Raw genomic sequence first — 21,703 nt, 5'->3', positions numbered from 1 at the left:
ACAACACTATGAGGACAAACAAAATGATTGACAGGTAAAAAGCGTCAATGTCCATGGCCCACGGACACATTTTTGTTTGCCATCTACAATGTCTACAGCTGTCACAGAGACCGGTGAGATATCTCAGGACATTTATTTAATTAATATCTTTAAGGGAGTTGTAAAATTTTTTGCATACTTTACCATGACAAAATCGCACCCTTAAGTCTTAATTAGTATTAGCTTTATTTTATTTTGATTAGTTTTGTTATTTTATTTTACTTTGTGTTACTTTACTTTTATATATGTTTGGAATGCATACATTTGTATTTTTATTTATTTTTCATTTTTTTATTTGTTTGCATATTTATTTCATTTCGTTTATCTTTTAGATTTCTTTCTTTATTTTTAGTTTTATTTAGCTGCTTTTTATTTTATTCCGGCGTTTGTCCCTTGCGTCGCGCCGTCATGACGTCACGAGTCACGTTTCTGAACATGCGGACGTGATCAGCAGAATCTGGCGAAGACAAACAGGGTGAGTGACTGAGAACACACTGTCCTTTACCTCAAAAACACTGTAAAATAAACACACATCAACTGTAAACCTGTGCAATAAACATATATATTAAGAGAACAGCGTTTTGTTGACAATTAGACACTAAAATCTGATGTTAGTTGTGTTATAACTGTTTAAAATGACAGCGATCTGCTGACTGTGTGTTTGTGTTGAGCTGTTTGTCAAATTCAACGTTTTAAAAAGCTAATTTCTGTAGTACACAAGAACAAAATCAATATATTTAATAATAGAATGGTTAAAAATACACGTGCATGTTACAAATGGCTGTTGTTAAAGGTTTATTTTGTAAGTTATGCAACAGTCTTTTATCAAAACAATGGCTGTTATGGATATTTCTTATTACAAAAAACAAAACAAATATTTGATGTAGAAACTTGTAACTTATCAGACCACTTTTAAAGTCAAGACAATGTCATTATTGAATATTTGTTTCCAGTTAAGCTCAGCACTATATTATTTAACCACTCGAAATTGTTCTTTCTATAAATTAATTTGTAAAAATCCTTGCATCAGAATCCCATAACTGACGACATATTTGTTTTTTACAGCATAAAGTGAAGTGGACCTGTCTGCACCATTATGGCGAGTGTGAGTCTTTTAATTAATCCTTAAGTTCTTCATTCAGATCCTTTATGTGTTTGTAGTGCTGTTGTAACCCTGTTTCTCTGTGTTGAACTCTACAGGTGCTCTGCAGGAGGGCCAGACAGGTGTGCCAGTCATCTGTGGTTCACGCAGGTATGGCGACAGTGAGAGGATTTTCAGCAGCTGGATCATCTGGTTCAGATGAGCCATATATAGCTTTACCATTTCAACACTCAGGTGTGTAATACATACATTGCTTTTGTATACATTCAAGCATGAACATATGATTTTTATGCTTTTAAAGTGGACTTAAACCTTCACTGAAAAAAAGTATTTAGTGGTTTAAGTAAATATAGCAGAAAACATTAAAGGATTAGTTCACCCAAAAATGAAAATTCAGTCATTGTTTACTCATCCCTGTGTTGTTATAACCCTATATGACTTTATTTCTTTTTCTTAACAAAAATTGAGAAAATAAATATTGTGCTCAGTGATGTCATACAATGGCAGTTTATGGTGAGCACCTCTTCAAGCTTCAAAAGGACACAAAAGTATAAATCAGAAGTCTGATAAATTACATTTGGGACAAAATCTCACTTTATGCAGGAAGAATATTTTGTATTTGTTAAATCCAAGGTTAAACCTTGCTGTACATATAAAGAGCGCATGCACAACACATGATTGTTTGATGCATTTAAAGTCCAGATTCACTTTATGCTGCTTTAAAGATATCAAGGATAAACAAAGGGGGCACATGGTATCTACTAATATAATAATTATTATATAAATAACGACCCAAAGTCTGATACCATTAAATCAGAAACCTATTAATGTATCAAATTTACAGTAATAATCATTCTGAGGAGACAACAAGTATAAACATGTCCAGGGATCAGTCATTATTTCATTATTGCCATAAACGACTCAAACTTTAAAGTCGAAAAGATTGTGTATTTCTGGGTCGGTTGTGTCACTCAGATCCAGTTTAATCTGAAAAGCGCGAATTTGCACTTATGCAAGTTTTCTCGTGTTTGGCGACTTGTTTAAAGTAAATAAAGGTCATTTAGAACTGAATTTTGTTTAAGGCTTAATTTGATGTTGTTATCCATTTATACTACAGAGAAAGTTCACGTCGGAGCGGGATTTGAGCGAACTTTTTTTTTTACCAGTGAGCGTGAGTGGTGCTTGAGCAGAGCGTAAATGTTTAAGTAACATTTACTCAATTTAATCAATGTTACATCATGAAATTAAGTAGATGTCACTTAAATTTATACCATTAAAATTTACTTTGAAAAGAAAATGACGTGTAAGATTCAAGTAATTCTTTTTTTATTTTGTACGTTTTTTTGCACACAGTTTTTCGGAGTGATTTTTAATGCCTATAAATTTAAGTAAAATGTACTTAATTTCATGACATAACATTCATTAAAGTACATTTTACTTTACATTTACATTTCAGTCACTACAGTAACTTTTATTTACAAATCTGATGTGTGTGGAAATTAAATGCATTTAGTCAAATTTAAATGAACGTTTTATTGGAACATTTTAAGTGTAATAATATACGGAACTTTTAATTATATATTACGCTTTGTTGGGACTTGTTTTTCAAATTTTGGGTCAAAACTGCCTACAATTTTTAACTAAAATTAAAGTAACTTGTTTGATTAAATTCTCTCTGAAAGGTACCAGAACAGTATGGCCAGATGAAATGATGGGTCCATTTGGGCCTCAAGACCAACGCTTCCAGTTGCCGGGCAACGTGGGCTTCGACTGTCACCTTAAGGGCACAGGGTTACAGAAGAGAGGGCCAGTACATCGGACCGTCCCGGACATTCTGTCTGCCCCATCCAGCACAGAGAGGCACGAGTTTATACTCGCACAGTTTGTTAATGAATATCAGGTAACGATCACTTAGAAAACAATTTCAATCTTCAATAGGAAAAAGATTTTTCATCTTTTTTTACATTTGTGTCCCAATCAGCTGTAACTAGTGGCACATTACAAGACATTTTGTTGGTTGCATCAAGCTGAATTGCTCCTCCCACCATGGCATCTCGATTAGTCCACACAGATGTTCATTAAACATCTAATATCTTCTGATTGGATGTGATTTTGTCCCTTTGTGTAGGATTTCAATTTCAGCAAGGACAAATTACATGACACTAGTTCCAATTGTAATGTTTTGGTACTTATTTTTTAACGTTAATCCTTCTGTGTTGTGCAGGGTAAAGAAGTTTCTCTCATGGCACAACGAGTCAGCAAAGCAGAACACTATTTTAATCACTCAAATGTTGTATGTTCCATGCATTCCTGCCCAGAGCTGCTAAAGAAAGGTGAAGCCCATTTTTGTCAAACACTTTCAGCTTGAAGTGGTTGGTGCCGTTTTGACGATAATGTCTTTGCTTTGTCCTGTCAGAGTTGGAACAGTTTTTTCCTGTACTTCCTCCAAGTCCCATTACGGTTGTCACGGTAACACAGATAAATGAAACCGTGGAAACAGAAGAACTGGAAACAGATCACAAACAACTGCTGGATAATGTGAGTTTTGTCATTTTGTGGATTCAGACACGTATGCCTAAAACATCTGTAATGCGTCAAAATTTAGTTGTTTTGTTAGTTTTAGTATTTTAGGGCAACTGAAGTGATTTAAATATGGTCGACAATCTCAAATTTCTTATGAAAATACCACTAGATTAACTCTAGATGGCCATGTTTAAAAATGTTATATAGAATGTGTATCAAAGACACATTTTATTGTACATTTTGGAGGCATGAAAATATATTTTAATTAGTTTTCTCCCAACTATCTTATTGTTATAAACAAATAAAAACACTGATCTGTTGTTTTTAAAGCCGTGAACTTTCTGTATATATTTGGTTGAGGACTTGTTTGACCTATAATGTATGATGTTTTCTCTGCAGTTTGTCAGTGGTGCTAAAGAAATCTGCTTCACACTGTGGAGAGGAGGCTACTGGGCAGATTTCATCAACCCGTTATCAGGGAAAGCTGTAAGTACCTTCATCTGTGGTTAATGCTTTAGGTATCACAAACTAATAATGAACAACATTTTTTAATCTAGGTTAATACAACTTTTAATGTTAACTTGTAAAGCATTGCCAAATATTTAAAGGGGTCATATAATGGTACATGCACTTTTTCAAGTTGATTGTACTGAAATGTGTGTTGGCTGTGCCTGTACACAACCATCCTATTATGATAAAAATCCATCCAGTGTTTTTGTTTTAATCTCCTTATATATTTTCCCCTGCCTCAAATCGAGCCGTTCGACGTCACACGGTCGGACGCCCCTCCCAGGATTGTTGATTGACAGCAGTGTTTCAACACAGACCCGCCCTCGCTCGTGAGCGAGCTGTCAATCATAGTCCGTCATCATTGTTGATACACTGGAGCAGAATGGTGCCTAAGCGATTGTGGTGTCCTGTTCTTCGGTGTAATAACGAACACAGCAGTCATTTTGATGTTCCTAAATCTGAACCGCTGAAGATGCAGTGGCTGAGTTTTGTTTACGATGGGAATATTCCCCACGAGCAACGTCAATGCGTTCATGTTTGCGCGAATCATTTTTCACCAGACTGCTTTATAAACGAGGGTCAGTATAAAGCTGGTTTTGCTAAGAAGGGGCGGGGTGACCAAAGCTCATTATCATTTAAAGTCATATGCACTGAAACGGCGTGCTGAAAACAGAGCTGTTTTTGAGCAGGTAAAATTTGTGTTTTCTTAAAATACTAATGAGTATTTTTAATAAAAGTATATTACAAAGTTTTCATTTAGACTCTAAAGATTCATATTAACTTGTACAAAAATGGCATTATATGACCCCTTTAAAAGTGCCGATATATCTGTATTCAGTGTAAAATGGGACTAAATATTAATTTACACAATTTAAGGAAAAAAGCTAATGTTGACAATTTTTACTCTTGCAGTTTTTTGGAGATCAGACACAGGACTATATTTTGCCTGAAGACGTTCGCCATCATGCTGGCTTTCACATCGAGGACCTGGCATCCTGTACCATCATACGTCATGTCTTAAAGGGGACACCATCATTTGCGTTAACACTGATCACTAACGCACCTTCCAACAGTCTGATTATGGAGAAACTTCAAGGGCACTCCATTGCTTTACAGGGAGGGGACTGACAGACCCTTTTAAAACTTGAACAGTATCCCAAACTTTTTCTTTACACTTCAAGAGATTTTAATGAAAATTTGCCAGTTGTGAGGTTACAAAAATGCAATTTATTTATAATATATGAACACTTAAAACATGCAGTATTGTCTAAACAACAAACCATATGAAACCACACAGTGCTTTACAAAACAATCAGCCTTTATCTTCACATCGTTGACTTGAGAGAGCGTATTGTTGGTAAAATGTCGTCTAGATTCTGGACATCTGAAAAGACAAAATGGAAGTCAACCAGTGCCACGATACAACTTTCATTTAGCTCAGATTGTCATACACTAGACTGTAAATACAGTATTTCTTTAGTTTGGTTAGCTGTGATTTGCAGTGGTCTTGATATTCTTGATGAAATGTGAATAAAAGTTTTAGGTCTCACTCAGAGTTTGTAGAAGCTCCAGTATGAAAGAATGGAAAACTGGAAAAAATTCTTCATGTTCCTTTATCTTTACGATAATGCTGCAAAAACAACAACATAGAATGGTTTATACACAACCGTTGACATCAATGTAAGGTTTTGTAGTTTGCAAATGGGCCTCCATGAACAAGTAGACCAAATATTTGACCCGGGAGAGGTATTGCAAAGTTTTTTAGCATGGGAACCAAACTTTGTCAAAACACACTTTTTCTTTTTATATAAAATTGTTTGAAATTTAAAAATTAAAGTAAAAATAATTTTTACATCTTGTGTTTGCAGGTCAATTTTAACTTTAATATGTCTTTTTTTTCCAAACTTTCTCACACACGAAAAATGTAATAAACTAAATCAAAGGTAATGTGGCAAAAGTACATGCACACAGTCTAAATTGGGCTTGAAATAGGAAACTTACTCTGATGCACAACATTCAGCAGTTCATGCAAGTTAATAGAATATATTTCGATTTGTTTGGTTGAAAAATACATTGTTGTATTGAGCAGTTTTGAGTAATAGGAAATGCGTTCAGATTACTAGTAATTCTCACATTAGATATTAATATAAATGGTATATTATGTTATTTTAGGTAAATATTTCACAGAAATATTTATTACAAAATGATGTCTTCACATGCATCACACTGGATTTGCTGTAATTAATATATATTTTGAAATGTCAAATAATTTCTAAATTGTATTATTTCTAAAAAAACAAAATGGCATAATAATTAATAAATTTTACATTCATCAGTTAACACGCCAAATATTTTTACACGTGTGAACAGTTAAGAACTTATTATTGACTTGCAATATAGTTTTAGATGAAAACCATCGGGGCTATGAATTATTTATAAGCTTGAATTACACCCTTGAATGCAATAGGAGGGTTAAACCATTATTATGTCAATTAATGCATTGCATTGAAAGCGAAAATTTATGCCAGTATTTTTTTTTTTTTACTATTCTTACGTGAACAAATTGAAAATCTGTACAAGAACAGTTCATATGTAATTTGATGCACTGAACAAAGTTAATTTGCACGAGGAATTTTATAGGAATATTCCGGGTTCAGTACAAGTTGTGCTCAAATGACAGCATTTGTGACAATGTTTATAAAAAAAAAAAAATTTGACTCGAAAAGCAAAAATCGATGTTACAGTGAGACACTTACAATGGAAGACAGACCCATTTTTGGTAGTATTATTTGAGCTGTAAAGTGGTTTAAATCCTTGTTTTAACGGTCGTTTACGGTGTTGCGTAATAATGGCAACAAATTTGTAAACTGCGTTTAAGAAAATTGTATCACACTAGAATCATGTAAACATGCATTTTGTTTACATCTTGTTGCTATACTTTTGAAACAGAATTTTAACGTTTATGGATTGGCCCCCATTCACTTCCATTGAATACCTCATTGTAACCTTGATTTTTGCTTTTTTTAAAGAAAAGGAGGGACAAGTCAAAATACATTTTTGTGTAAATCAACATTATGCCTTAAATGCTGTTGTTTGATCTTAACTTGTACTGAACCTGGAATATCCCTTTAACAACAATTTGCACAGGCCCATTTTGAGCACAATTAAAGATTCAAATAGAGAGTTTTTCTACACACCTGTCTATGTCAGTGGTTTCCAACAGGTTATAAAGTTCCTGACCTGCGACGTTACCAGACAGAGACACGATTCTGGCGACCTTGTTGACTATTTCGCTAGGAGGCGCTCTATCATCTAAAACAAGCCATGAAAGAAAATGAGAGTCATATTTCATTCTTATACTCTTACTGGTAGTTTTTTAGTTTAATAATCCATTGGTGAAATTTCAATAAAATAAAAAGAGAGCCCAATATTTTAGGGCAATTCTGTTGACATCATACCCAAGTCCAAAATATCTCTAAGGTTCCGCATGGCATTGTTCATCTCGCCCAGCCTGGTGTAGACCTCATTCATGCGTGGATAAACTCCTGTCAGGGAGGGGGCGTCAAAGAGCTTTTGGAAGTGGGCGACCATGGACTCCAGCGTGTGTCTAGTGGGACTTCGCAGAACCTGCAGTATATTGTGAATATCAGGAGCTGCGGGCCGGATTCTCAAAATATTGAGAATAAAATTCTTCTTAAAAGGCGCTTTAGTGATCTCAGCCAGTCTGGAATTTCCACCAGACTACAGTGCAATTGCAGTTTTCTGCATGTAATTACATAAAACATCACCTTTATCTACAATTTTCTTAAAGTTTTCTAGTCTCTGTCAACTTTAAGGTATAATTAATTCTAAGAATATATATTTTTTCTTTAGAAGATTTTCGTGAATCCAGTATAAACGTCTTACGAACTGATAATTTATCCTCAGAAATTCCGTATTTTATCTCAAGATTTTCACGAATTCAGTATAAACGTCTTACGAACTGATAATTTATCCTAAGAAATTCCGTATTTTATCTCAAGAATTTCATGAATCCAGTATAAACGTCTTACGAACTGATAATTTATCCTCAGAAATTCCGTATTTTATCTCAAGATTTTCACGAATCCAGTATAAACGTCTTACTAACTGATAATTTATCCTAAGAAATTCCATATTTTATCTCAAGATTTTCGTGAATCCAGTATAAACGTCTTACGAATTGATAATTTATCCAAAGAAATTCCGTATTTTCATCTCAAGATTTTCGTGAATCCAGTATAAACGTCTTACGAACTGATAATTTATCCTAAGAAATTCCGTATTTTCATCTCAAGATTTTCGTGAATCCAGTATAAACGTCTTACGAACTGATAATTTATCCTAAGAAATTCCATATTTTATCTCAAGATTTTCGTGAATCCAGTATAAACGTCTTACGAATTGATAATTTATCCAAAGAAATTCCGTATTTTCATCTCAAGATTTTCGTGAATCCAGTATAAACGTCTTACGAACTGATAATTTATCCTAAAAAATTCCGTATTTTATCTCAAGATTTTCGTGAATCCAGTATAAACATCTTACGAACTGATAATTTATCCTAAGAAATTTCGTATTTTTTTCTCGAGAAGATTTTCATGAATCCAGCCCCAGATGGACTACTTCAGGATCAATAATATTAAGGTTGGAACATTGCGACTATGCTGAGATTTACCTTGTCATCTGATGCCGTTTCATCTAATAGTGTCTCAACGATAAGCATTAAGTCTTCCATCCGCACTGAATCCAAAGGAGTAGTTATACTGCCCTCTGGCTGCCATGGCAACAACCTCTTCTGCAGTCTACTAAGGGCACGATGAAGATCCTGATGATGCATACAGATTTGTAAATGTCAGCACAATGGCATAGAGTGGCAGATACTTAAAAATATACAGTCAACATATAGTATATATATCTTCAGGCTACAGTGCATTGTGGAAAAGCATGTGTTATACATGTTTGTCGTTTGTAGTTGCGTTTACAATGCGGAAATTCGTGAAACATGAAAAGCAGAAAGATTATGCAAATTGTGTTTTTTTTTTCATGTCCTTTCAACTAAATTTTCTGTAAATTTACATAATTTTATAAACAGAAATTCATCAATGCTATGTACATTCATTACTTGGTAAACTCAACACATTAGTAACTTACAGCCAAGCAAAAACCATTCAGACTTAATGACTGTTTTCAATTTGCCCAAATTTCAACCAAATGAATCAGTTAAGTGAAGGTGAACGTGGATGTGGATGTTACTCACTGCTAGAGAGTTAAGTTGTTGGCTCCAAACTACCAGGGTGGGAATAATATGCTCAAACTCAACCTCCTGACTGGGATCTCTAGAAGCCTGTGCACGCTGTCTCAGCAACCCCAGCGGAGCCCTGGGATTGGTCAGGACTGCTGTGATGTCATGAAGAATCTACCAAGTACATCAGACAATGACAGTAGAGATCACTTATGAAGATATTCACTTCCCCAATATTTGTAGTGGCCAGAAACACTGTACGGTTAAAAATAGAGAATTATGAAAGCCGTTTTAAAAGTGCACCTTCTCCAGTTTGGTGGCAGATTTTGCCTCTTTGCATCGAACTTTCACAGAAGAAACTATATGATTGACGTCACAAACGTTGAGTTCCTTGCAAACGTCCTGAAAAATCAAAAGCCGGAAACATTACACTCACATGAACAACATTGACAGCTGCAGGAAACTTGAAAACATCGACACAAGACCAACACTGTACCCAAGTTATACCAATATTTCAGTGCATTTCTACGCACCATAAGGTATCTCTTGCAGGTGGAGGCCTCCTGGGACTGTATGCTGGTGTTATCGATGTTTAGCGTCTCTGGCATGTTCTGTGTTTTCAGTGCTTGAGCTGACCTGGGAGATTAAAAATAAAACATTTACTCTCAAAATTCAACTGGATTGGGCCTTTTTGTTATGTAGATCCAATTGGACACATCATGTTTTAAAAAATATATCTGTTTTACCTGATGTTCTGCTGAATAATCCGATCCATGCGTCTCAACTGCTGCTTGCAGGTCTTCAGTTCTTTTACAGTGGGTCTAAAACATTTAATGATAAACCATATGACCAAAGATATAAATAAGCAATCTGTTTTTAGAGGTATACGGGGTGATTCCAATGAAACGTTTTAGCACAAACTAGTTAGGTAACCTTTATAAACCTGCTTCTAGCTCACTAGATTGAAGAACACAGCCACTGAGTTATTCCAGATCATTACTAACCTGGACTCCAGATCTTCTTTAAGCTGCTGGATTTCAGTCCTGAGTTCTTCTCGCTGAGCTTTGGTCTCCTTTAGCTGCTTCTGGTACGACTGCAGTGAATCAGAACCACATTTAATAATTCACTGGGTATAAATAGAAGCGAGACATCAAATGTTTATTGACAACTTTTGATAATGAGAGAAAGACAACCTTCAAAAGGGTTTTGTAGTTGGATGACGTGTCAGTGACATCTTTGTCCGTAATATACATGTTCTTCTGGGAGTTTAAGGAGTCGTTCTCTCCTGAGCTACTTTTGTACAGTCTGCCAGACAAGATGCCATTGGATAAAGACATATTTCTTTAAACCTGATTCAGGTGTATGTGTAATTATTGTAGATTACTTTGAAAAAGTCCAAATTAATGCTAAAATCCTTCAAACACCTACTTGAGTTCATTACATAGTTGCTGCACTTGGGACTCGTAGACGGCAATGACATCCAAAATCCTTCAGAAACAAAATAATTAAGGTTGTCAATAAAATATGTATTTGAATGTACTACATGAAATTATTAAGTAATTGACAATCACATTCCATCACATACATGCTGAGAAAAGCACCATAAGAATTTAATGCACCGATCAGCCAAAACGTTAAAACCACCTGCCTAATAATGTGTAGGTCCCCCTCATTCCACCAAAACAGTGCCAACCCACATCTCAGAATAGTATTCAGACATGATATACTTCTCAACACAATTGTACAGAGCGGTTATCTGAGTTACTGTAGACTTTGTCAGTTCAAACCAATCTGGCCATTTTCTGTTGACCTCTCTTACCAACGAGACATTTCAGTCCGCAGAACTGCCGCTCAGTGGATAATATTTAGTTTTTAGCACCATTCGGAGTAAATTCCAGAGACTTTTGGAGATCAACAGTTACAGAAATACTCAAACCACATATACATATACATATATATATATATATATATGCACAAGTATGTTGCATGTATACGTTTACACATGCATACAAATATATATATATTTACAGCTCTGAAAAAAATGAAGAGAGCACTGCAGAATTATCAGTTTCTCTGGATTTACTATTTATATTTGTGTAAAATGAATTTTTTGGTTTTATTCTATAAAGTACTGACAACATTTCTCCCAAATTCCCAATAAAAATATTGTCATTTAGAGCATTTATTTGCAGAAAATGACAACTGGTCAAAATAACAAAAAAGATGCCGTGTATTCAGACCTCGAGTAATGCAAAGAAAACAAGTTCAGATTCATTTTGAAACAACACAATACTAATATTTTAACTTAGGAAGATTTCAGAAATCAATATTTGGTGGAATAACCCTGATTTTCAATCACAGCTTTAATGCATCTTGGCATGCTCTCCACCAGTCTTTCACATTGCTGTTGTCTTTATGCCACTCCTGGATCGGTGATGATCTGGGGATGCTTCAACAAAACTGGAATCGGGCAGATTCGTCTTTGTCAAGGACGCATCAAGCCACGTACATGGTTATCCTCGAAGAAAATGTGCTTCCTTCGGCTCTGACAATGTTCTCCATCTCTGAGGATTGAACAATGCTCCAATGCCACTCAGCCAGATCAATCAAGGTGTGGATGGAGGACCACCAGATCAAGACCCTGTCATGGCCAGCACAATCTCCAGACCTGATCCCCATTGAAAACCTCTGGAATGTGATCAAGAGGAAGATGGATGGCCACAAGCCATCAAACAAAGCCGAGATGCTTGAATTTTTGCACCAGGAGTGGCATAAAGTCACCCGACAGCGATGTGAAAGACTGATAAAGAGCATGCCAAGACGCATGAAAGCCGTTATTGAAAATCAGGGTTATTCCACCAAATATTGATAAGTTAAAACATTAAAGTATTATATAAAAATAATGTGTTATTTTGACCAGTTGTCATTTTCTGCAAATAAATGCTCTAAATGACAATATTTTTATTGGGAATTTGGGAGAAATGTTGTCAGTACTTTGAGTAAAATGAACATTTTTGTTTTATTCTATAAACACATGCCTATAAATAGTATATCCAGGGAAACTTATCATTTTGCAGTGGTCTCAATTTTTTCCAGAGCTATATTATATATATATATATATATATACACACACATACAGCTGGATGCAATCTGATCCGGAACGTGGATAAATTAAGTATACTCTGGCCTTAAAGTGGCAACCACAATATATCCATGCTTTTCATGACCATCAGAACCCTGACTAGTATGACCTTTGACCCTTTTTTCTACATTATATGTGACAAAAAAAATCTCAACGAAACACTTTATATTCAATATATACCAATTTATAGATGTACAGGTTGTACATACTTTAGTTTATTTGACTCTACTTTAAAATGCAGCTACAAAACCAAATTAATATTTATGATGGTCAGATGGCCATGGGGCGGCTGTGGCTCAGGTGGTAGAGCTGGTCGGCCACTAATCGCAGGGTTGGTGATTCGATTCCTGGCCCACACGACTCCACATGCCGAAGTGTCCTTGGGCAAGACACTGAACCCCAAGTTGCTCCCAATGGCAGGCTAGCGCCTTACATGGCAGCTCTACCGCCATTGGTGTATGAGTGTGTGTGTGAATGGGTCACAGTGTAAAGTGCTTTGGTAACCTCGAAGGTTAATAAAAGGTGCTATATCAAAGTGCAGGCCATGATGATCCTGTGATTCTCTCTGTCACTCACTGCTGGTCGGTGGTGGAGTTGTGTCGAGCTGATCTGCCATGGATCTGCTGGAAGCTCTGGTTCTGTCGGGCTATACGTCTCTCTTCCTCCCTCACTGCAAACTGGAGTTTCTTCTGTAGCTGAGAGACCTGCTCTTTCTCCTGTGAGAGCTTCTGCTCCAGAGACTGACACTGTCTCTAACCACACACACAAAGTTGAAAAGTTTGGGGAAATCAACCAACACATCGCTTACTCATAGTTGTCTCTGCCTATAAAACTTTAATAGAAGTTAGTTTAAAAAGTAGTTTGGTAATACAATAATACCTCCACATCTCTCTTTTCCTGCTGTAGCTGTGTGAACTGGCTGTGCTGTTGGGCGGTTTTACCAATGTACAAGTCCTCAAGGTCTTGAACTTTGACCTTCACGCCATCTAGGATGCCCTCCAGCTCAGCCGCCCTCTGAGAATGACGGGTGGATCGTGCCTGATGCTGCTGTGCCTCCTCTCTGAAAGAAACCAAAAATACACCTTTAAAATGCTGCTTGTTGTTACTGCACTTCCTGATCTGAACAATTTTTGCAATGTATCAGATTTGACACTTTTTGATCAATGACTTTTCCATGATCTTTCCAGCTATCTGTGATTAGTGGATAAGGATTTCTACAAATCAGACCAATGTGCTAATGAATCATTCAGACCGATTTGTGAATAAGTTCAAGAGATTCACTGAAAAGAACTAACAATACAAACATTCCCAGACATGCTTCATCCGGGAACAGCCCTGCAGCCCTCCTAAGCGCACTTCTCTCCTAAGAGTTCTTGTTTTGTTTTAGGCGATTCACATTCTTCGTGCATATTGCCACCTACTGGGCAGGGAGGAGAATTTACAGTAAAAAATGACTTTAATATTGACTTGTTTCTCACCCACACCTAACATATCACTTCTGAAGATATAGATTTAAGTCGTATGGAGTACTTTTATGCTGCTTTTCCATGCTTTTTCAGCTTCAAAGTTCTAACCACCATTAACTTGCATTGTATGGACCAACAGAGCTGATATATTCTTCAAAATTTCTTCATTTATGTTCAGCAGAAGAAAGTCATAGCAAGGTTGCCAACTCTCACGCATTTGACGCTTTCAGGCTCTGTCTCACACTCTCACTCTACCAAAGTAAATCACAAGGAACGTAATTCAATATAAAATAAAACAAGATATCTTCAATTTGGATTTTTCCATCAGCACGAGACTTGAATTTTCGGGTCACAGAAGCACATTTGCATTTTTGCTGGAAGCTCAGTCCCAACTCAGCTCAGCGACCCATTTATACTGTAGGTATATTGTCAGAATATTATATCAAATCTTTCTCAAAGCATTGTGAAGTAAAACAATGGTCAAATTCAAAAAGTACCAGATTTCCAATGTAAACATGAAATGCAATTCAGCAATTCTGTTTATTAGTAATTAATTGCAATTATGTAACCAACCAACTTTGAGCTTGTGGGTGAAACGGGTACCTTTGCCACCATTGAAGACCATTTTTTGTCTCAGAAACCCTGGTAGTGCCATAGTGTATGGGTGTTTTGAAATTGTGAAATTGCCTTGTAGGGTTACAGAGGTCTTGTTTTGGTGTTAGACATCAAGATAGAAGGCCTACTAGTATCAAGTATGCACACAACATGTCCAAAGACACATTAAGGTGCCACAGGTATGGTGCCCACTGGGCTTGAACGACGATTTCACAGTTCATTAATGTGGCCCTGGCATCAAAATCTCACTCCAGCCTGGTATTCAAAGTTGGCAACCCTGGTCATACACATCTGTGATCACATGAGGGTGAGTAAATTATAAGAGAATTTTCATTTTTGGGTGAACTACCCATTTAAGTAAACCACGGGTGCGTCAAGACATGCTTTTTTTTTTTAAGTTGGTGTTCTTTTTAACTTTAAGTTTTCCTGAGCAACCACTGGGTGGCACGATGATGATTCTAATCACCTGTTTTGGTCTCAGAAGCGGAGGCAACTGAGACTTGACCTCCTCCACCTGGATTGAGGTAAGTAACCGCGCCGCCACGAGGACCTACTAAGCAGTGGAAATTGGGCATTCCAAAATGGGAGAAAAGGGATTAAAAAAAATACAAAATTCATCTCAACTTTAAGTATCTGCACATTAAAGCCACATGTTTTTGAAAAGGTTTACAAATGTGATACTTTAAACATCACATTACCCACTAAAAATATACACAGATGCGGGTGAAAACAATGGAGACCGGAAATTGAAAACAGGCAAATCGTGGAACACTTCCGCATTCAGGAAAAAGGTTGATAATAAGGCGGCGCTCCTGCGCGAGATGCAGCGCAATGGTCAAAGATGTCCCTCTTGTGCAGTTAACATATTGGAAAACAGGCGCAAAAAGTTAAGTGTGTAGTGGAATGAACATCAGATCAGAGTAAAGGGAACCTGTCTGTTATGTCAGCAGATCTCATTTCCCCCATATCATGGTCACGCCATTCTTCTCCAGTCATACTAGATTATATATCACATTACAGCAGGTGGTCAGCACCACTCACACACATGGGGGCCTTAAGTTTACATTAATGAGCATTTGGATGACAAAAGCGACGTGTTCAGGTGTGATCACATTGGAAGGGACAAGTGCTAACTGACTGAGTGGAAAGTATGTTTACAAAATGTATGTAATGACCCCAAGATATGTTGAACATTTATGAAAACCTAGAAATTGAAGTATGAACGAATAAATAAAAAAAAAGAAAATTTGATTTTTTTTTTAATATGTAAACTATTTTAAACAAGCATGACCCATTCTAACATAATCCAGTAAATTATAAATTAACCTAACTAACTAAATGTAAAAATGAATGACTAAATACAAAATTATTAATTAAGAAAGCACAACATATTTGGGCATCTTCCAAAAAAAAATTAAATGAGTAAATAAATGAACGAATAAATAAAAAGAAAATAGAAAATGAGAAAAATGTAATTAAACAAATAATTCTGACATAATACAATCAATAATAAATTAATAAATAAAACAGAGAAAAATTTAAAGGGGTCATGACATGAGAAACCAAATTTGCCTTGATCTTTTGGTATATAAGAGGTCTTTGTATCATTAAAACGTCCTGCAAGTTTAATATTTTAAGACGTCCTCCCCATTCTAAACGAATCATTTATTTAATCAAGCTCAAAATACAGCTCGTTCTGGATTCATGGTTAGAAGTGACGTGACAGTTAGAAGTGACGTAACAGCGTTTGCATATGACCGCCTCCAGCACAAGATAACTACGCTTTAAGCCGCAAGACAACTACGCTCATTTCAGTATCGCCGCATCGCCTCACAAGTGTTCAGTCGATGGACAGCGAGCTCTGACAGAGACTACTTGTGCACAGGAAAATTACGATGCCACACAGATGTGCTGTTCCTGGCTGTGGTCAAACAAAACCTCTGAATAAGCTGCCGAAAGATCCAGACGTCAGGGAAAAATGGATGCAGTTTATTTTTTGCGGACGTCCCAGTCACGGCAGTGTTAACTTAAGCGTTTGTTCTGTACATTTTAAGGATGACTGTTTTGAGAACAAATCTCAATATGATGCTGGCTTTGCCAGAAAACTGTTGCTCAAAGATAAGTCCGTGCCGACTATTCTGGGAACAACGACGACGCAAACTGTAAGTAATCTATTTTAAACTTTAAACTACTTTTTAAAGCGCAATTTCATTCATTATGAATAATCACAGTGTTTTTACTTAGTTTACTTGCATATTGTTCTGGCTGGGAGCGTCAATAATTGATACATAGGCACTGACGTTAGCCAATCATAACAGTGGGCGTTAACACTGAAGTCTTAAATGGAAAACGCTTCCAAAACAGACTGTTTGAATCAGAGGATGAGAAACAGGGTGGGAAAAGGTCATAAATCACTAGATTTTAAAAGTTTTTCTTAAAAAAAAATATATATTAATACTATAATTGCACCTAAGGGAACATAATAATACAATAAAAAAAAACATGTCATGACCCCTTTAACAAAAAAAAAAAAGTAAATGATCTTAAATGAGCTTAACACAAACGTAAATATTCCAATCAATCATAAATGGAGGTTTAAATAAAAATAAAAAATAAAATGAGAAAAATATGTTTTCCTTTTTTCTTTTAGATGTAAATTATTTTAAATAAACACAAATAGACATAATCCAAAAATGGTAAATTACTAAATTAATAAATCAAAATAAAAAATAAAATGAGGGGAACATTTTTTAAAAAGTATGCAAATTATTTTCAATAAGCACAACACATTCAGACATAATCCAATCAATAATAAATGAATACATGTGTGCCTGATCGATTTATCAATCGGCCGATATTATCGTAGTTTGTTTTCTCCAGCAGAGCTGTTGTGGCTCTGCAGACAGTGCAGAGTTAAGTGGTGTCTTCTCGGTAAGTTGCTAACTAGTTTTTGAAATGCATATTGGAAAGTTAAACAATGACCCCCATCATTTTACATTTTCAATATAATGTTACCCCTGTCCCTGACAACCATGTCACTCATGTTTATCACATCTGTTTGCCATGTTAGCCAGCTATAGTTTGTCAGTGCAGTAAGTAATGTATCAGATTAATAGGTAAACATCAGAGCATCTTTTTGCAGCTCAGCAGACAATGGTGCGGTGGTACATTGTTTCTGATGAGTGTTGATTTAACACTATGTTATTACCTAGTTGGTCTGACGCAATGCTGGAAAGTAAACACATAGCTAACCACGTAGCTACTTTCATTGCTTGTCTTTTTACACATTAGTGGAAGCTAATGTGTAAACATGTATTCACCAAACTGTTTTGTTCAGGATTGGCAGTTTGGTACCCCCTTTAACCGAACAATTTCAGTCATGCATTTGCTTTATTTTCTCAGTGTTCATTTCTAGAATTAGTTGACAATATATAATAATAATAATATCAAATATTCTTAGATAAAAATATTTAAGAAAGAAGCCTTCTGAGTAACTTTGCATAGTTATATCAGTGCAAAATCCACACAGAAAAGGTCTGTTTTCACTCCAGCTCAAACATTAACTATATCGCCACCATATCGGTAATCTGTGAATTTCCCCCTCTAAAATCGAGATTGGTCTCAAAAATCCCATATCGGTCGGGCTCGGGCGAGTGAATAAATACATAAAAAAATTAAGCTTTAAAAAAATATAAAAATATTTAAATTATCTCAAATGATCTTAACACAATCGGAAATATTCCAATCAATTATAAATTAATGTAGAAATAAATAAAAAGAAAATGAAAAAAAACAAATCCCTTTTTTCTTTAATATGTAAATTATTTTAAGCAAGCTCAACGCAAATGGACGTAATCCAATCATTAATAAAACAATAAATAAAGTAAATAAATAAAAACAAAAAACAAATAAGCTCAACAAATTTAGACATAAATCAATTAAAGATAATATTTAAATCTATTTATTTATTCTGTAAATAATAATAATAAAAAAAAAAAATATTAAAGAAAAACATCTGGACTCACTTTAATAAGCCGTTGGACTGAATGAGTTCTTGGATCAGACCTTGTCTTCTTTCAGAATCTGCAAGCATAGTTTTCAACATCACCCTTATGTCTGCCGCGGACTTGCGCTCCAACAGAACCAACTCTACAAACAACAAACAAACAAACATTACCACTATACAACAGTGAAGTATTAAACTGAAGCCATATTGAGCCAAAACTACATGCTCTAAACAAAAATTGTATAACTAAGAATTTATCAATTTCTCCATATTCGTTAGTTACATAAAATGAATCATAAATAAATTATGAAAATAGAAATATAACATTACCTGCAAGATTCGTATTCTCTGTTGGATCTGCAAAGTTCACGGGTTTGAATCCATGATGCTGCAACAACCTGTTAACGGCATCCCACTCTCTAGCTTCTTGCTGTAAGAACATGTTAAATGCAGTTATAACAGCCAATGATTGGTATGATAGCATCAGAAATGTAACACTACAACAAAACTGCACAGACATTTAAATATTGCAATTTGTGCTACCTGATACTGGCTGTAAGTCCACAAAAACACATACGTTTTGTCCCTGGACTGCAATGCAGCAGTCAAAGCTTTCCTATCCATGTTTATTCACCGTGAACACACATGCACTGTGAGCTATTACATTATTTGTACTCTCCTAAAAAGTCTTCCGACTTTGCTCTGCCTTATCAGCTCTACAAACCCTCTTCTCTATTTACAGCAGATGGAGAAGAGACACAGATCGGATTACTACACCAGTGATCTCATGATAGAAAGACAGCTCACCTGCTCCATCCTGAAGCCCTATAAGAAAACAGATACATGTAAAGATAGATGCATGCATGCATGTGATGCAACTGCATTTACGAATGCACTGAACAAAGTTGCATACAATGGGCAGATTATTGCATTTCTAAAAGTAACAATATATGTGCAATTACATTAAAAGTCAAGATCATGATATTACCATATTAACATGGAACTATACCCAAAGAAACATGGTAATACCGTTACTTTCAGGTACTTTTTTTGATAGTGTGTTGATAAAATCATGTATGTTGTTACAAAAGCAAAAACATTTTTTTTATATAGTCTTTCATCAAACACACTACAATACTAGGAATCCGATTAATGAAACATTGTTAATATATAATTAGCTTCCATATCCACTATATATTAATTAAATTGTATGTATTCAATATGAAAATCGCCGCTGATAACTCATTTGCAACAAATGCTTTGAGCAGTAGCAATCTAAATCATACCTTTACTGTGCCGACGTGGAATGTTTACGAATTATTTATTGCTAAAACGTTCAATTTAACATTTTATGAACGAACAAACACGAGTCTGTTTAGGTTTCAAATAACTGCCTAAACTGACGCCTACATACACTTCCTGGATTTGAACCAATTGGAGGACAGCATGACTAAACCGCGCCCATCGTTCCTGTTGCGTCTTGAAGGTAAGCCCGCGGCAGCTTAAGTCTCGCGAGAGTGTCATTCGCTTTTATATTTAGGGTTATATTTAGTGGTAGGATTAAGGTTAGGTTAGATTTAGGCATAGGGGTAGGTGTGGCGTTTCTGTAGGATTCTAAATAAACACAAAAAACAGTGTGTGTGAGAACAATCAATGTGGCTCTCGCGAGAATTTAAGTAGCCGTGGCGTTACCTTCTAGACACTACCGAATTTTCCTGTTTCCTGGGGAGTGTCTGTGTAGTGGAGTCATCTGGAATGTCCACTAGATGACAGCAGAGAATAAACATTTGAATTTGAAAAGGTGTAACGCTTTCATAATTAAAAATTGTCTTGTTTGTTAAAAAAAGAAAAGAAAAAAAGGAAGAAAAGAAAAGAAAAATATACATAAAAAATATTTTTGACAATTATAATAAATACATTTAAAGTACAAAAATATTAAATGCATATATTATTGTATAATATTATTTACTAAATAAAAATAAATGTCATGTTTCCGCCCTGTAAAGAAGATAACATTACTCCTAGGTGTGATTTCTGATATTGATTCCTACCATATAATGAATTATACAACACACCTTTACAGAAAGGTGTTATCTGCCATTATAAGGGTCAAATAATGCAGAGTGGTATAAAGGCAGCAGCTGGCATTTACTGTGACATTAAAATGCCTTGTGACTACCCCTACATTTACATAAAATTAGAACAAGACCAATGCAAATCTGTATGTGTAATCTTTTAAATCACTTTCTGTTATGTCCGTTTTAACAGACTGCATTTATATTCCAGTCTGTAATCTCACATCACAGGTAGCTTTCCCAAATTCACTGATTCTGTGGCATTTCAATTTCTCTCTTCTTGGAATGTGTGGCTCATGGATTGGAAATGGTAAACTGAGGAATGTATGAAGGTCAGCATGCAAATCACAACATACAGGATGGGTCACACTTTCATTGTCACCACATACATCAGCTCAACAAAGCAAAGAAACGTGAAACAAAGGTGAACATAAATCTACATTCAATCAAATATATTTATGAACTTGCCGCCGTGAACACGTCATTCTGAAGCCCGCGAACGGGCAACCATTATTAAAACGAAAAGACAAAGGGCGGGAAATGTGAGTAAAACAATGCTGCTGAGTAAAAATATGAATATTGTTACATAAAAGATCGTTGTTAAATTAAAATATAATCATTGTTGCAAACTATTTCAAATTGGTAATAATTTTCATTTTCACATCAGGAAACAATCATATGCGTCTGTACTAGCACTTTGCTTTCTGTTTGTATGATAAAATATAATGAATTACCTAGTTGTTGAACATAAATCAAAAATGTAATCAAATATATTTATTTTTTTAGTGTGCGTGCGCTATGAATATACCGCTGTGAACACGTCATTTCTGAAGCCCGCGAACGAAGCTGTGAGAAACCGTTATTAAAACGAAATGACAAAAGGCAGGAAACGATGTTGCGGAGTAAAAATATAAATATTGTTAGGCTACACACTATTTCAAATTGATAATACATTAATTTTC

The 21,703-nt window shown here is 35.5% G+C and overlaps 2 protein-coding genes across 2 annotated transcripts; one reads left to right on the top strand and one right to left on the bottom strand.

The window, feature by feature from the left end:
- The first annotated feature begins 433 nt into the window (after positions 1-433).
- mmadhca (metabolism of cobalamin associated Da) lies at positions 434-6,509 on the top strand. The gene is made up of 8 exons (XM_052124547.1): positions 434-514; positions 1,105-1,144; positions 1,240-1,375; positions 2,824-3,041; positions 3,366-3,474; positions 3,558-3,679; positions 4,064-4,150; positions 5,087-6,509. The coding sequence occupies exons 2-8, from the start codon at positions 1,136-1,138 to the stop codon at positions 5,300-5,302; spliced, it is 897 nt and encodes a 298-aa protein (XP_051980507.1). The 5' UTR covers positions 434-514; positions 1,105-1,135; the 3' UTR covers positions 5,303-6,509.
- cep70 (centrosomal protein 70) lies at positions 5,681-20,066 on the bottom strand. Its single transcript, XM_052123901.1, has 17 exons — positions 19,953-20,066; positions 19,474-19,491; positions 18,997-19,096; positions 18,686-18,809; positions 13,459-13,639; positions 13,156-13,331; positions 10,866-10,925; positions 10,631-10,742; positions 10,442-10,530; positions 10,184-10,258; positions 9,971-10,073; positions 9,741-9,839; positions 9,453-9,611; positions 8,871-9,020; positions 7,633-7,801; positions 7,372-7,486; positions 5,681-5,804 (listed from the first exon to the last, which is right to left on the bottom strand). The coding sequence occupies exons 2-17, from the start codon at positions 19,480-19,482 to the stop codon at positions 5,714-5,716; spliced, it is 1,812 nt and encodes a 603-aa protein (XP_051979861.1). The 5' UTR covers positions 19,483-19,491; positions 19,953-20,066; the 3' UTR covers positions 5,681-5,713.
- Between the last annotated feature and the right edge of the window lie 1,637 nt (positions 20,067-21,703).

Source organism: Xyrauchen texanus, chromosome 50, assembly GCF_025860055.1.
Source record: "Xyrauchen texanus isolate HMW12.3.18 chromosome 50, RBS_HiC_50CHRs, whole genome shotgun sequence".
In the NCBI taxonomy this organism is placed as follows: domain Eukaryota; kingdom Metazoa; phylum Chordata; class Actinopteri; order Cypriniformes; family Catostomidae; genus Xyrauchen; species Xyrauchen texanus.
This window is presented reverse-complemented; position numbering and strand designations above follow the sequence as displayed.